Genomic DNA, 15,416 nt, shown 5'->3' on the forward strand with positions numbered 1-15,416 from the left:
CGTTGATTAAACAAGGAAAATGTTATTAACGGAACTCTTATGAGCATCAAAAATGTGCGAAGATTACAGATTACATTACAAAGGCTGTTTTTTGTCACATAACCTTTGCGTGATAGCTATTAAGGTCGCGTCTATAGATAATAAATATGAGATCTGTCACGGTATAAGATTGATGATTTATATGAAGCTAATATGTTATTGTCTATATATAATTACATTTCAAATAGAAATAAAAATAAAAAAAAGTGTAAAAATATGCCCCGGGTGAGGATCGAACTCACGACCTTAAGATTATGAGACTTACGCGCTGCCTACTGCGCTACCGAGGCTGTTGACGTGGCAATTAAAAAATAGGAACAAATAGGGCTAAATCGGAATATAATTTTAACACGTAACACTAAAACCATAATATTTTATTTCGTAATTTACTCAAAATAAATTTAAAGTTAATGAAATATGTAATTTTAGACTAGATATTTTATTACAATTTGGAGCAATAAATAAGAATATGTAAATAGACTATTTAGTACTTATGCAGTACCAAAGTGGGTGTACATGAGAAAAAAATTGTCGATAAGTTTCTGTATATGATTCCTACTACAATATGTATATAGTTTGCATGTGAGATGTCTAGTGCAATGTGTTGCTTCGTGGAATAAACGTTAATCGTCAAGGTTTTTCATTCATAAGTCTTCCTTGTTTGTGCTTGCAATTAAATCAGTTTCAGGACGATTTGACTTCAAAAGTTTTATACCGTGAATACATTTTTGTAAAAAATAACAATTATATTTTTAGCTATTATTAAGGGTTCTAACCTTCAGCCTTGATGTTTCTAATTTCACAGATAAAAAAAAATACGATAAATAGCTGCTGAATATTCAATTACATTTCGAATAGGTACAGATAGATAGACTTAGAAGATTAAATAATTCTACATAAAGTAAAACCCAAATTAAATCGTATTGAAATCACTCCTAGAATACAATTGATAGCATCTGTTAGGAAAATATAATTAAAAGGCAAAACGAATAGATTTCTCTTTCAAAGACCACTTTGACATTTCAAATTATATTTTTTGTTAGTATTGCCACATGCCCTAGATTTTGATTTAAGAAAGAATTTTCTTTTATTTGTAATGTAATTAGTTGTTACAATTAAATAAAATATAATTTATATCTTTAAAAATGTTATTATTGCGTTTAAAATTTTATTTTGACTCTTAAAGATCGTATCTGATTTATATTATTGAAACTTACTTTAATGTGTGTGATAAATAATGAGATAAGAAGTAATTAAATTAATTGGAATTTGTTTGAACATATTAATGTATAACGTTTTTGAATTTTATATTCAAAGTGAGAGAATTTGATACATGCATGTATTTTGAGATCGATGGCATAATGGCATAGATAAATTTCTGGTTTTTCCATAAAAAAAAATTTAAGTTAAAAATCCATACTACTACGATGTTGTTTAGTTTGTTTACTATTTTCTTAGTGATTTAAAACCGTAAATAATTAATTATTAATTATTAAAAGTTTATACAATACTAGAATAATGTTTATGTATTTATGTCATATATTAATTATAATTATTTTATTGTGGTTGTATAATATAAACCATTTCGTCAATTGTATAAACAAAAGCGAAATGTCAAAAAAGTAAAAATGACAAAGTAATTTTTAAGTTATTTTGACATTGGCCCTTTTAATCCCATTATGACGGCTATAATTCGGGTCGCGGCTTACATAATACAATACGGCTTCGGTCTTATTGTTTCGCAATAACCGAAATATGTAATGAGTTCTTATGTAATATGTGTAAGCGTTGTTTTTAATAGGTTTTTCATACCTTTAATCGAACTTATATATAGATACCGATTACATAAAAGGGTTAAGAGACGAATTAAGTGAGTGAAAGTAGTCTAGGAAGGTGAAATGGATATGAATGTTTTTGGGAAATAAGAATTAATAACAAATATAAAACACACAGTTTTCGGAATATACCATATATATAAAAACCAATATAGATTTATTTTAATAACAATAATAACAAGACATTTGTTATCTAATAAAACGAAAAATAATCTTACTAATTAACTCATAGGAGGATTATTAATTTATGTATAAATTACAACCTTTTTTTTACGTAATGTGACTTCCTTCATATGTTTATAAAATTTATGGGTTTTTAAATTATTGCGATGTTTATGAGAAGTTTCGAGAATATTTTTTTGTACTTGTAACACTACTGTTCCTTGGAGTCATGGTCTTTGGCCATTTAAAGATTTATTGTAAATGAGGAAGTGTTTAACGGACACGAGGGAAGTGTAACATGTGATTAATGTAATTATTACGATTAAAGAAATAATTAGTGGTTGTTTTTTCCATTTATTAATTATAATACAATTATAGATAAATAAATTGCACTAGTTTCTTTAACTTTAACTTTCGTTTATCTTAAATTGGTATCAAAATATTATCTTGTTTGTATCAATAGCTATACGAAAGTAATTTGGAAAATTTCTTTAAAACATATTTAATATGTATTAATAGTAATAAGGAATTAATTTTCCTTATTTTCATATAATGCATGAAGTTATCAATGGTTAAAATATTGTGAAGAACAGCAATAAACGGTTTTCTCACATAAAAACTCAACTATTGTGTTAATATTTGTTCAGAAAGAAACAAAAAGTTTATTGTCATTTGATATATGTATGTAGCGATAAAATCTTGACTCTTCGTAAATGATAAGTATAGCCTATAGGTGACAGGAAGATAGTAAATAAAATGGACCTCTCAGATCTTGTGATAGGGAGGATTAAAAATTATTATTATTATTAAAATAAGCAATAAATAGAATTTCACCCAACCTTACACCAATCAGTAGGATAAAAATAAAAAAATATTAAAATTTTTCTTCAACATTATATCGACAATACCAAATTTTATTATTTATAAACACGAGGCGTGTTGGATATATCAAGTAGAATAATGAAATAAATATGTTGCAATAAACTATCACGTTAAAAAAGGATTACCGTAGAAAATATTGACAGCGCTCGTTATTATTATTATTATGGACTTAGTCAAAAAGTTTTACAATTAATAAACAAGATGGCGCTAAATGATGTTTGTTGAAGATATATTACATACATTTTTTGCGTACTTCTTTCAATTATATCTTAGTATACTTAATTTATTAATTTTAAAATTACTTGAAACAATAAAAACGAAACCATTATACATACTATTTGTATCATGAGAAATGTTTTGTTGTCATATTGAAGTTGTATAATCTGTAAATCCAATTGTGACGTAACCCAGGTGAGTGAGCTCTAATCAAATTAAGACGTGGGCGGCGGATTTTAAACAATGGAATGAACAAATAATCCATGAAAAATATATATTTGGTGAGATGAAATATAGTTAAGAATATTAGTTTTGACGGAACCCCCAAATGGTACATTAATTTACATAAGCTTTTATTTAGTGACCCGTAAGTGACCGCGTGGTATGAAATCTTAAAAGGATATCTCTATGTTATATAAGATTCTTTTTTGTTTTTCGAAGCTGTGACTTGTTATTGTTTTTATTAAAATACATTATTCTTCTCTTTTATTTATTAATTTCACATAATTATTATGATGGAATTAGTGTTATTTCGTGAAAGTATCCTATAAATCATTTGCATTTGATGTTGACGTCACAATGGGTAATCATTTATTGAATATAGTTTTGTGATACTACTTTTTATATAATAGATAATGTTATTAACTGCGAATGTTTCGTCACTACGTCTACTGAAGCCTTCCAACCACGTGTTGGCGTTAAAAAGTAGGTGTGCTTATTACGTCTGAGGCATTTAGAGGACAAGTAATGTCTGTATTTGTTAAAATAAATCTATATGTTAAAATGTATGGGTTGTCTGTCATATAAATCATTTGTATTTGATAATACATATATATGAATATTTTTACTCATTCCTGGAGTGGGTCTAAGTCCCGGGTTCCAAGATAGTCATGTCGGGAGTTTAAGTCGCCGAGACCAAATACAGATCTCAGAATTCGTAATCAAGGAACATATTAAATATTAAGTATAAACAATGAATAAATACAAATCTTCCCAATAAAATTTTATCTTGACATTTTTGTCAATTTTTACGAACTAAGTACTAGAAATATATAATACGAAATCTCTCCGTATTCCATGGAATCACCGTGCGGGTGCCGGGTCCATCGCGACGTAAGTCCACCGGATATACTGATTTTTTTTATCAATGAGAATGACAATAATAATCTGTATTTTAAATCAACAGATTATAAAATTGGAATACTGTAATTTAAAAAATGTTACAGATAATATCAACTGAATAAATCTCTTTCTTAATAATCTAACACAATGCCTACTATGTAACTAAAAACGTTGAAATGACAAGTTCCTTTCACGTCATATGAAATTATTTTCCATTTAATTCTATACTTTTACTCATTATACTATAGGTTTTATGGAAAAACGTTGCTTAATTGATTAAACTATGATTATACGTTAATATACGAGTGTTTTAAGTTCAGATATGACTTACTGTTTTTGTTAATTTGGAAAAGATATGAAAGAATCGTAAGTTCCGTCCTGTGGTACATTAGTCGTAAATTATAAAATTAATAATTTTTCCATGTACTTACTACAATAATAATCATAAAGTACTTTAATCCAAAACTTCATTAAGCTGAACTTTATTTAATTTGTAATATTCATATTTCGAACGTACCTACTTGAAATTTCGATAAATTTTTTAAACGGAATAAAAACCTCAAAATGATTTTTATTATCAGTGTATTATATTTATGAATGTGAAAAATAATTTCGTATAATGGATGTTATTATAATATTTTAACATAAAATTTAACTCCGATCACGATAACTTCAACTATTCTATTGTTCATAGACAATATGGTTAGGATTGTCACAGATAAATAAACAAACAGATAAATATATATATATATATATATAAATAAAACTGTGGTACGGCGTACGCTAAAATATTTAATATATTTTTTAATACCATTAAAATTTTATTTTTATTCATCAGGATTAATTTAACCTTTATATGAACATATATATATATATATATATATATATATATGTCCTTTATGTATCGTACAAATATCATGGTTGTCGAAATTCTTTTTTTTTTGTTCATTAAATTAATGTATATTATCGGATTTTTCATAATTTCTACATCGTCAACCCTATTAACGACCCCAATACCTGAATTTCTTTGACAATACTTAATCGGTTATGCGAATAACTTCTTAGATTATTATTTATTTGTAAAAATAAAGAAAACATTGTTATCTAGAAACCTTATTTATCCAAATAATCGTGAAATTCAGGTTCGATTTCCAACGAATTTACTAGTAAACAAAAAGTTCATTGTTGATAAGTTTCTGTAGGTATTTCATTTGTTTTTATAAATTACTTTGTTTTGATTGTAATTATTATTGTTTTGTTTGAATGAACGAACAAAGCTTCGGTTAGATAACAAATGATTCAGGATTTATTGATAATTATTAGTAGCTGGTATCAATTACATTTGTCTATTGAAGCGGACTTTGATCGTAACCTATACTTCAATTGTTTTAATGTTATGCCAATGTGCTGAAGACATCACCATGACTGTAGGATTTATCTCATATTTATTACATATCGATTTATTTAGGTACATTTTATATTATATTATGATAATAAATATGATTGCTATGTCAATATAGTTTTAATCTCTGTCTCAACGGTATCAAACCACGCTCGTGTCTAGTTCCGATCACGTGCCTCTTAATGTATTCACTCGAACGCGTGTTGTATGTTTGAGAGCATTTCATGTCGTGGCTCAAGCGTCTCTCAGTCTACAATGTCATCTCATTTCCGAGCGCCTTTTACCGCATCACCGATATTATAAAACCAACGTCAAAACGCCGCGCGCCCGCAGTCGATTCGCGCTGTTGTGTGGTACGCACGTCGATGGTAGTTTAATAATATAATAAAAAACATGGAGGTGACTCCTCCCAGCGCCATGCCAGAGCCGGACGAAGGCATCACCACTGATCGCCGCCCTTCTACGGATGAACACGCAGATTTGTCGGACACAGCCTCCGAGACTGGCTCGGGGGGGAAGGATTCGGGATGCGAAGTAGCCCCGGACCCTCAAGAACCACCATACACGCCACCAGACGAAGAACTCGCCAATAGGATCGTTTCCCAAGTGGAGTTTTACTTCTCGGATGCCAATATAACTAAAGATGCCTTCCTCTTAAAACACGTACGTCGTAATAAAGAAGGCTACGTCTCCCTCAAGCTGATTTCGAGCTTCAAACGCGTCAAGCATCTAACCAAGGACTGGCGGGTGGTCGCTGAGGCACTGAAAAGATCTACAAAGTTGGAAATTAACGAGCCGGGAACGAAGCTGCGAAGAACTGATCCTTTACCAGCGTACGACGAAACTACTCCGTCTAGGACCGTAGTGGCGGTTAGAATGCCGATAGATCGTCCTACAGTTGAGAATGTGTCGAGATTGTTTGCCAGTTGCGGTGAGATCGCCCTGGTGCGGGTGCTTCGCCCCGGGAATCCGGTCCCCGCCGATGTTCGTCAATTCCTAAACAAGAATCCCAGTCTGGTGAATTGTGTGTGTGCTCTAGTTGAGTTTACCGAATCCGAGGCTGCGAGGGGCGCGCTGCGTCTGCAGACATCTGATGAAGAAGGTATGAAAGTGTATGAATTGAATGGAGTCCCTCGCGAGCCGAAGAGGAAGGCACCGGCCCGTCGGCCTCCGCCCCGCCGGCACGAGTGCGAATACTCATCCTGTTGCAGTGGATCCGAGCCTGAGTATGAGTACAGGAATTATGGGACTCCGTTTTATAGACGGAACTCCAGCGGGTTCTTCGCCCCGCGTCCGGCTGAAATACAGACTTGGGTGCCGAGACGACAGTCTACTTGCAGTCACAGTTCGGATTCAGGAGTTTCGTTCTTCTGTGGGTCCAGACGAGCATCTCAAGCGAGTACGGGGAGCGCGAGCAGTGAGGGTTGGTTAGCGAGGAGGCTCTCGGGGTGCTCCTTGACGGGGACCGAGTGTGGAGGGCGGAGGCTCTCCTGCACCCCCCGGTTCGAACCCCGCGCCCCCGTCGTCCCGGACGGCACAAGAGGCTTCCACGCCGCCTCTCGCCAACGACGGATATCAGACCTGGCGCTGTATTCGCGCTAGAAAGCGCCCGTCAACCGTGACACCTTTCTAATCACGTTGGATAACCGCCTTTCACGTTACGGCCGCTCGGTTTTTATGAGGAAGTCTGCGTGTTTAGATTTATCGTTTGGGTGTAGTTACCTGGTATTGTGATCGCTCGTTAGCTGTATGTTAAGTTATTTATTATATTTATTGTGGTATGCGCGTGGGAGTTTTCATGTATGTATGAGTTGTGCACAAAACTCATTAAACAACATCGACATACGGCGCTAGACTCCATGTCTGAACACCCGAGCGAGGAGGTTTACTAAGACCATCTCCGCCGGTGAAAGGGACGCCACAATGCGCGACTTAAACCGTCCTTATAAGTTATATTAATTAACTATTATATTTAATTTTAAGCTATAATAAGTCAGTCGCGCCATGTCAGATTAGAGTAAGTTTTTTATTATCATAGTTTTATATAAGTCGTTGTGATTTTGTAGCGCCCTTAGCGGGATATGTTTAAGACACTTTTAACTGTAATTGCTTGCTTTCTACTTAAAATAAAGTAGACGAAATCTAAGCTATGGATCTGTAAATAAACTAACTACAGATGTTTTCCGCTTTTATATATATTTATTTTCGATAAGCACAATACGGATGCCGCTGCATCTGCATGTAATTTTTTATTATAAGTTTTTTTTTTTTTGAGATAACGTTTGTTTTTTTTTTTTGGACCTTGGACATGGAAAGTTCTTTTGATCCCAGTTCACCTTGACAGATCGATTTTTATGTCACGGTTGCATCATGGGGCGCTGTGACAAAACATACAGCCGCATTTGGAACCCGTTTTAAAAATAAAATAAATTATATCAACACATAACATATAAATTTAAGCTTAAGTACATTGAATTCTATATTTAAATTTTATATTTTTTATTTACAACAATATATTAATATTCATTTATTCATTTTATCTTTCTTTCATAAGCTCTTACTTCAAACTTGATAATCATTTATATTTTGGATTACCAAGAATATTATAGTACGGAAAAACATACGAATAACAAGGAACTGTTTTTTTTTGTTTACGGAAACACATCATATTACTTAATTACAAAAAAAAATAATCTGTCAAAATACCGCGTGAGTTGATTGACCTTGACATGGTATATTTTGACCACAAGTCATTAATTAGACTAATACGTGAGATCAAATCATGATCAATATTTGCTAGTGCGACCTTTATTTTTATGTACACAGATAATAAATACACCGATTATAAATCCTATACAACCTCTGAACTTTGATCGTAATTACATACTGATATTTTGGCGGGCAATACTGAATTACGTTATTTCTACATACATAACAATAAAATACGTGTATTAAGGAATTTGATAATTAAAAAAAACATTGACCGATAAACGAAAATCGGCTCAAATTACAGCTTAATCTGATTAAAGCCAGTCGTCTGGAAAGTATTGGCAAATTATATTATTTTTTTAATTGCTACGATGCAAAGGTCAAACACTACCTTCTAGTAATATTCCACAATATTAAAACAGGGTCAAGTTTATTAAATTTAACAAATAAGTGTAAAAAACCCTTAAATTTAATTATATAGGGACGTGAAAGTTCATATTAATTATTTTAGAATTTATTTGTTTCACTCTATACTTTTTGGTATAATGTAGAAAAAAATTAAAATATAGTTCGGCATCAATATCACTAAATCGGTGTAACGAAAAAAAATTGAATATTAAATAACAATAGTATAGCGTAAGGAAGTAAGTCTTTACAATGCTTATTAATTTACGTAACAAACATCTCCGAGAAAAAAGCTATGCTACATAAAAATTACATGTAAATGGCATCAGTAATTTGAAGAAAATGACGATTTCGTCAAAGTGGCACATTTTTTTTTTAAACTCATTAACGTCCAACATAGACGCCATTATGAGAACGTTCTGGATTTTTTTTTTTCTCATTAAATCATAATATCATTGTTTCAGCTTATTTATTATTTAATAATCAATTTAAATTCAATATAAGTGTTAATTATATTTTAATAAAGTTATTATACAAAGAAACATTATTAAGTATTTTGATATTTTGTTATGGATACAATAAAGATTTATGTTTAGGTCTCTGTACATGTCTTATTTTTTCCTTTACTTTAAGTGGTAATAATATTTTAATATAATGACAGTAATTATAAAAAAGGGGTAGTTTTAAATATTATTCCCTAAAAAACTATGAAGGCTGTATAGGTTTAGTCCTACATCTAAATAGTATTTTTATTCTTATATATATTCAAAAATTTCGTTGCTTCTACTTATCTCTGATTAAAGGAACGAAAAATATATACGGCAACAAACTTTGACCTGTCTTGTAAATTTTATGACGATGTTTGAGAATCACTGTTTGGGTTCTGGATATCCTTTATAAGGACATTTCATAGATATTGGACGAGCTTTGATTTAGAACAGAGTTATTTAAGACTAAAAACAACAATGATTTTAAAATGAATGAACGCGTTCAATGTTGTGTTTTCTTGAATTGTTAAAACTTTGTTAATCTACCAAACAACACCTACGAAGCCGCGGGTTACAGCTAGTGTATGAATAACAAATGTGAATGCATATTAGATGTCTTGGCCTTTGTTTCTTTAGCTGGATTGAGGACAAAAAGTAATTATGAGAGTTTCAGCGAAAGGAAAATAAAATACTATAAAATTTAACAAACAGCCGGATATTCATAAAATAACATTTCTTGTTTAATTCGTTTATAAAAAAGATGCTAGGATTTTATCCGTTTATGTATTGATTATATTAAGTGTTAATATGTTTTATTGACCAAGTATGTCCCGATTCATACTTAAACAACTAAAAACATTAATAGTTTTTCAAATTAGGTAAATGTACCAATGTTGCTCGCATGTAAAAATTTCATCACTATCAAAAACATTACGTCCAGACTCAAGATAAATAAAATTTTTAAATTCTTTACTACATGTACGTTAGCTATATATTAATAATGAATAAGAAAAGTTTCTCTGTTATTTTATGTGCAAGCGTTAATAAGATATATTAATAACGAAACCCAACTATGTGTCATAACTCATAAGATTGTTTAAGGACCAAAAACATTTATTCAAACAAAATTATAACCGCAAATAAGTTTTTTACGTAAAAACATTTCTTAGAAATGGTTACAAAACTAAATATTTTAGTGTCACAATAATGATTCTAAGCTATTTATAGTTAACAAAGGATTTAAAAAACGATTGTTTTCGTTCACACAGTATAGTAAAGCACACGTGTAGTTACATAACACACACATACACAAAGTATTTCGTATAAAAGATTCTCTTTAGTAACTTAGTAAATTAGACTTTAATAAATTTAAATTGCGGTCCCAATTAGCATAATCTTATAACAATTGCCAATAATTCGTTAGTAATATATTGCCAAATTAAAGTGTGTTAATAACGCCAGTTAATGTTTTTTAAGAACATTACGCGTGTAACAGATTATATAACGCGATGGTTGAATGACCACGGTCGGTAGTATTGTGCATTCAATTAATAAAAAACTTAAATCGTGAATTAGGTTCAATATAATTGGATGATGAATAATAAATAAATTAACAGTATTTTTGTTTGCATTTATAATTTTTTTTAAAACACATCGGCTGTTTGATTTCATGATCGACGATTTGAGTTAAAACCTCTTTTGTGGATGTCGCTTTATAAAAAAAATTACATTCAATGATCGAGATATAGTAATATAATAATAAAATACTCGTTTAAATTATATCAGTTGATAAAATTGTTTAGAATTAAAACCATAAGACATATTTATTTCAATTTGTATCTCCTTACTTTCTCCCTATAAATAGATAGATTTGTAAATAACGATATAAAGGTTATGTGTTGTATTATCTGTGTAATGAAAATGTTGACATCAACAAGGTCATGTGAAATAGAAAGATAACGTCTTGATAGCAATGACAGAATAAATATAAATATTATCTATAAACAGACTTTCTACATTAATATCGTTTTATTTATTTAGTTAAAATAGAAACATTCATTAACGTCAAGAAGTTTTTAGTTTAAACCTAGAAATTTATATATTTAATCTTAATTTTTGTTAGCTAATTCATTAATAAGCGGATACAAGTCATTTAAAATATTTTACTAGATTTAAAACTATAGTAATTATATGAACGATTTCATTTTTGAACTTATTTAATGTTCATTGTTTGAGTGTGTTCGATATTTAAAAAACAAAACTATAGTTATCTCGAATGAATCAAATTGTGGTTTTATTTAAAAAAAAAAACCTAACATAGACAACTTGATATTGTAAGTTAATTATATTTTCTCAATAAGTAGTCGTAGAAACTAGAAACCAACAAATGGCAGAAAAAATGCATTAAGCCATAGAACCGGATGTCGTAAATTATAAAATGTCTTTCATTAAATTTATTTTTATACAACATTCACTAGATTCTTGGAAGGTGTTTTAATGTTTGCAATAAAAACATTAATGTCATTGTTGAACTTAAAGAGACTTTTTGGAGTTGCAACTTGCAATACGTCATTAATAACGAAAATTATATATTACGTTATATTACAAGAAACAGAGAAATGGCGTAATACTTTCACTTTATAAAGATTTCTAAAGACATCTAAGGATTCTTTCTATTTTAATTATATATGTGATTTAGTCTAGGACTACGTTGAAGGAATGCCAATTGCCAACTCTTTGAAAGTGAAGGAAACACAGAAATCTTTCTTCAAAGTTAGCACCTAATAACAATAAGATCGTAATTTTAAATGAAGTGTTAAATATAGAGGCGATCACTTACAAAAGGCATACTTACAGCAGGATCTTGATTTAAATATATATATATATATGTATAAATAAGAACAGGTGATGTAACGTGTTGCATTCAAATTGATTCATATTTATTCGAAGTTTGAATTTTACTTTTATTCATTTATACACGTCAATGTGACAGTTGTTAAGTTTCATTTTAGGAACAAAATATATTTCAAGTAATTACTATTGTCATTAAACTCAATATTTCAAAGTTAACTTATGTTCTTCAATATGATCAATAGATTTGTTTCTGAAAGGTAAAGGTTAATAAATATATGTAAGAAACGAATGCTATTTGTAAACCAGCCATAAGATGTTCGCGTCGACATCAAGGCCCGCGAAAGGTTAAAGGAAGACAGGAAGTCAAGTTCACAACATTTAATACATGTCTCGATATAAAGATATAATATTGAACAAGTATTCGTTTTATTCGTTTTATTACTTTGTTGAAGGAATAGTCTGTATTAGTGGACTATTATTTGTGTTAAATTTATGAGAGATAATATAAGATTTTTATTTCTATACGTACCTAACTATGTTTTGTAATTCCTATAATATGATGAAAGATGAATTTCGTATTGATTTTGAATGAAAAAATTTATAATTTTGAGTATTGTGTTATATATTTAAAATAACATATTAAAATATAACTAATTTAACAACGAATTTCAGGTACTTATACTGAGATAAATTAAAAATATATTAATTATTAATTTTCTTTACTTTTATAGCAATGGTTTGCGTTTATTAATGTTGTATAGGTATTGAATGAAAAACAGTACTTTTTTTATTACCCCTACTATTAATTTTCATTGTCGAATTAAAAAAGATAATATAAAAATGCATCGGATAAGTAATCTCGGGTTAGTACTATGCACGAATAAGACTGGAAACTTTGCGTGTGTAGTTTGCGTCTATGAACTGACGGTAATAATGCCACATGTTGTTGTTGACTTTGTTATATTAATATTCTTGTATTCGCTAAAGGAAAACATCTGAGGGTCGTGTGAAGGAAAAGCGGCCGGAAGTTGAAAGTATAATTAATGTACTGTTTATATTAAGATAAACTTATTAATAATGTGTATTGTCTACAAAAGGCAAATTCATCGCTCAATAGCTATTAGGAAATGAACTATTGCTTCTTAATGATTTATTTTTAATAAACTACGACTACGCAAAAATAAGGTTTTATATTTAATTTGTTTGTTGCGTGTGTATTCATTTGCGTTTTTTTTTTTCTCTCAAATATACTTTTTCTATGTTTTTCAAAGTTTTTCTATATAGTAACGAAATTGTAACGCAATAACCGGGTCGTTTAAAATGCATTTTTACTAGAACGCAGTAGTTTTGACATAGGAGTGATGGTTTGAGAAATCATTAATTACAAAACAGGTTTGCGAGTTAGTCAGTGAAATGTAATGCTTTCCACTAGACTAAGTTTGATCAAATCGGATAAAATAACTTGATATTTTCATTGATAATATAAAAAAACGAACTAATATGAGTGTATTAAAGTCACAATAAAATGTTTGTGAGAATTTAAATGTAAATATAGAAGCAATACAAATACGAAAACAATTGTTTTACTAACAAGATTAAAACGAGTTTTAATTTTCATTGGTTTCTAAACGTATTTTGGGACGTATCGTGTATACTTTGATCGGGATATAGAAAGAAAGATTTTAGATAAAGAATTATGAACGATTATTGTGAGTGAAATAAAACACCAGGTATTTTTTTATTTGGTAATTTAAAATTTTAAACTGCTATTTTTTATATTTTTTACGTTGTGGCTATTTGACAATAGATGTCTTTGTCCATAATAGTGTCGATGTACACAAACAAGCCTTTTAAGTTTGTTATTAATATATATATGTATTATGTTACTCTATCCGGGGCAAACTTTGTGAAATGTTTGTGAAATGAATGTTAGGTAATGCATCATACAAATGACTGGTTGGTTATAAAATGACAAATAGCTGACATAGATTAATATATTAGAATATAAAAATATATATATGTATGTAAAGTCATGAGCTATATAACATAGTGTATGGTACGTTGTTTTAAATCTTCTTATTTTCACAGGCTGTTTCTAAGGCTTATACCGGAAACAAACTACGAAGTTCCACAATTTCTGCTATCATTCTTACTAGGTACGAGTTTATACGTTTACTTTAAACCTAAAGTTTTAACGTGCGTGAATAAAATAACTTTAAACTTTATATTTTGTTAACAGGCCATCCACTAATTTTGCGTGAAAGATAAAACTGTAACAATTATAAAACTATGTACGCATCGTTACGCAGGTAACTTAAGCTTGAAATATTTCTAGGTTTTGATTTCATATACAAGTAAAAAAGAAAAATTAATGGAAACTTACGAAAAAAAAATGTGTAATTAATTGGCTATATATATATATGAATTAATAAAAAAAATCAATTAAACATACGAGCTAAACCTGGTTATTAAATTTATGAGAGTGTAAGTGAATCCGGAAACCACGACTATATTAAAATGTTACAAATCTTCCAAAACAAGAGATGTATTATGTCACGATACAATTACATTTTGTAAAGACGGATATGTTTTGTTCATTTTTGTAATTACGATCTTAAGAGGAGGCTGGGTCTTCAAGAATTGTATTAATTAAGTAATAAATACATATATTATTTTACATTAGCCACTTTTATTTAAATAATATTTAAAAAATATTTTAATATGAAAATTCTAAATTTGAAAAAAAAGAGAATTTATTAAATCATAATATAATCTAGTTAAAATAAAAATTGTTTATATGAATTAAAATCATATTTTTTTTAATTTATTGATTCATATAAATGGTTTTATCTGCCCCTTGAGACGTTAAAATTTTTACGTAACACACTTACTTTCACCATATCTGTTAAGAAGTCGGACTAGTAAAGGGTTGCCATTGCATAAAAAGTATAGTTTCAGTGTAAATCGCTAAAATTTATTTGTAATTAAAATTGCATAATTAGAATGGCAGTCATTGAACTATAAAAAATTTTGTTTATTATCAATCAATTATGTATACCAGATTTATTGCTACAATTACTTTATATATTGTAATTATTTATTCGTTGCCCTGATTATTCACATTGTTTGTGGAACTTAAATTAAAAAAGTGATATTTGCGTTCAGTAAATAAATAAAATATAATCTGTAACTTTAGGTTCAGAATAAATATCAATTTAATATACGTTGTCAAGTTACATTTATATTTTTTTTCTAAAAGAATTATTTAAAGTTACACATTACACAAGGTTACTTTCTAGAATT

General features: G+C 29.5%; 1 protein-coding gene and 1 non-coding gene across 2 annotated transcripts; one reads left to right on the forward strand and one right to left on the reverse strand.

The window, feature by feature from the left end:
* Positions 1-256: 256 nt before the first annotated feature.
* Trnam-cau (transfer RNA methionine (anticodon CAU)) lies at positions 257-329 on the reverse strand. Its single transcript has one exon. It is a non-coding gene; the product is annotated as a tRNA-Met (tRNA).
* Positions 330-5,915: 5,586 nt separating this feature from the next.
* On the forward strand, positions 5,916-7,937 carry LOC116773549 (la-related protein 6). The gene has a single exon (XM_032666026.2). The coding sequence runs from the start codon at positions 6,052-6,054 to the stop codon at positions 7,258-7,260; it is 1,209 nt and encodes a 402-aa protein (XP_032521917.1). The 5' UTR covers positions 5,916-6,051; the 3' UTR covers positions 7,261-7,937.
* The last annotated feature ends 7,479 nt before the right edge of the window (positions 7,938-15,416 follow it).

The sequence above is a fragment of the Danaus plexippus genome (assembly GCF_018135715.1).
Source record: "Danaus plexippus chromosome 22 unlocalized genomic scaffold, MEX_DaPlex mxdp_33, whole genome shotgun sequence".
Classification (NCBI taxonomy): domain Eukaryota; kingdom Metazoa; phylum Arthropoda; class Insecta; order Lepidoptera; family Nymphalidae; genus Danaus; species Danaus plexippus.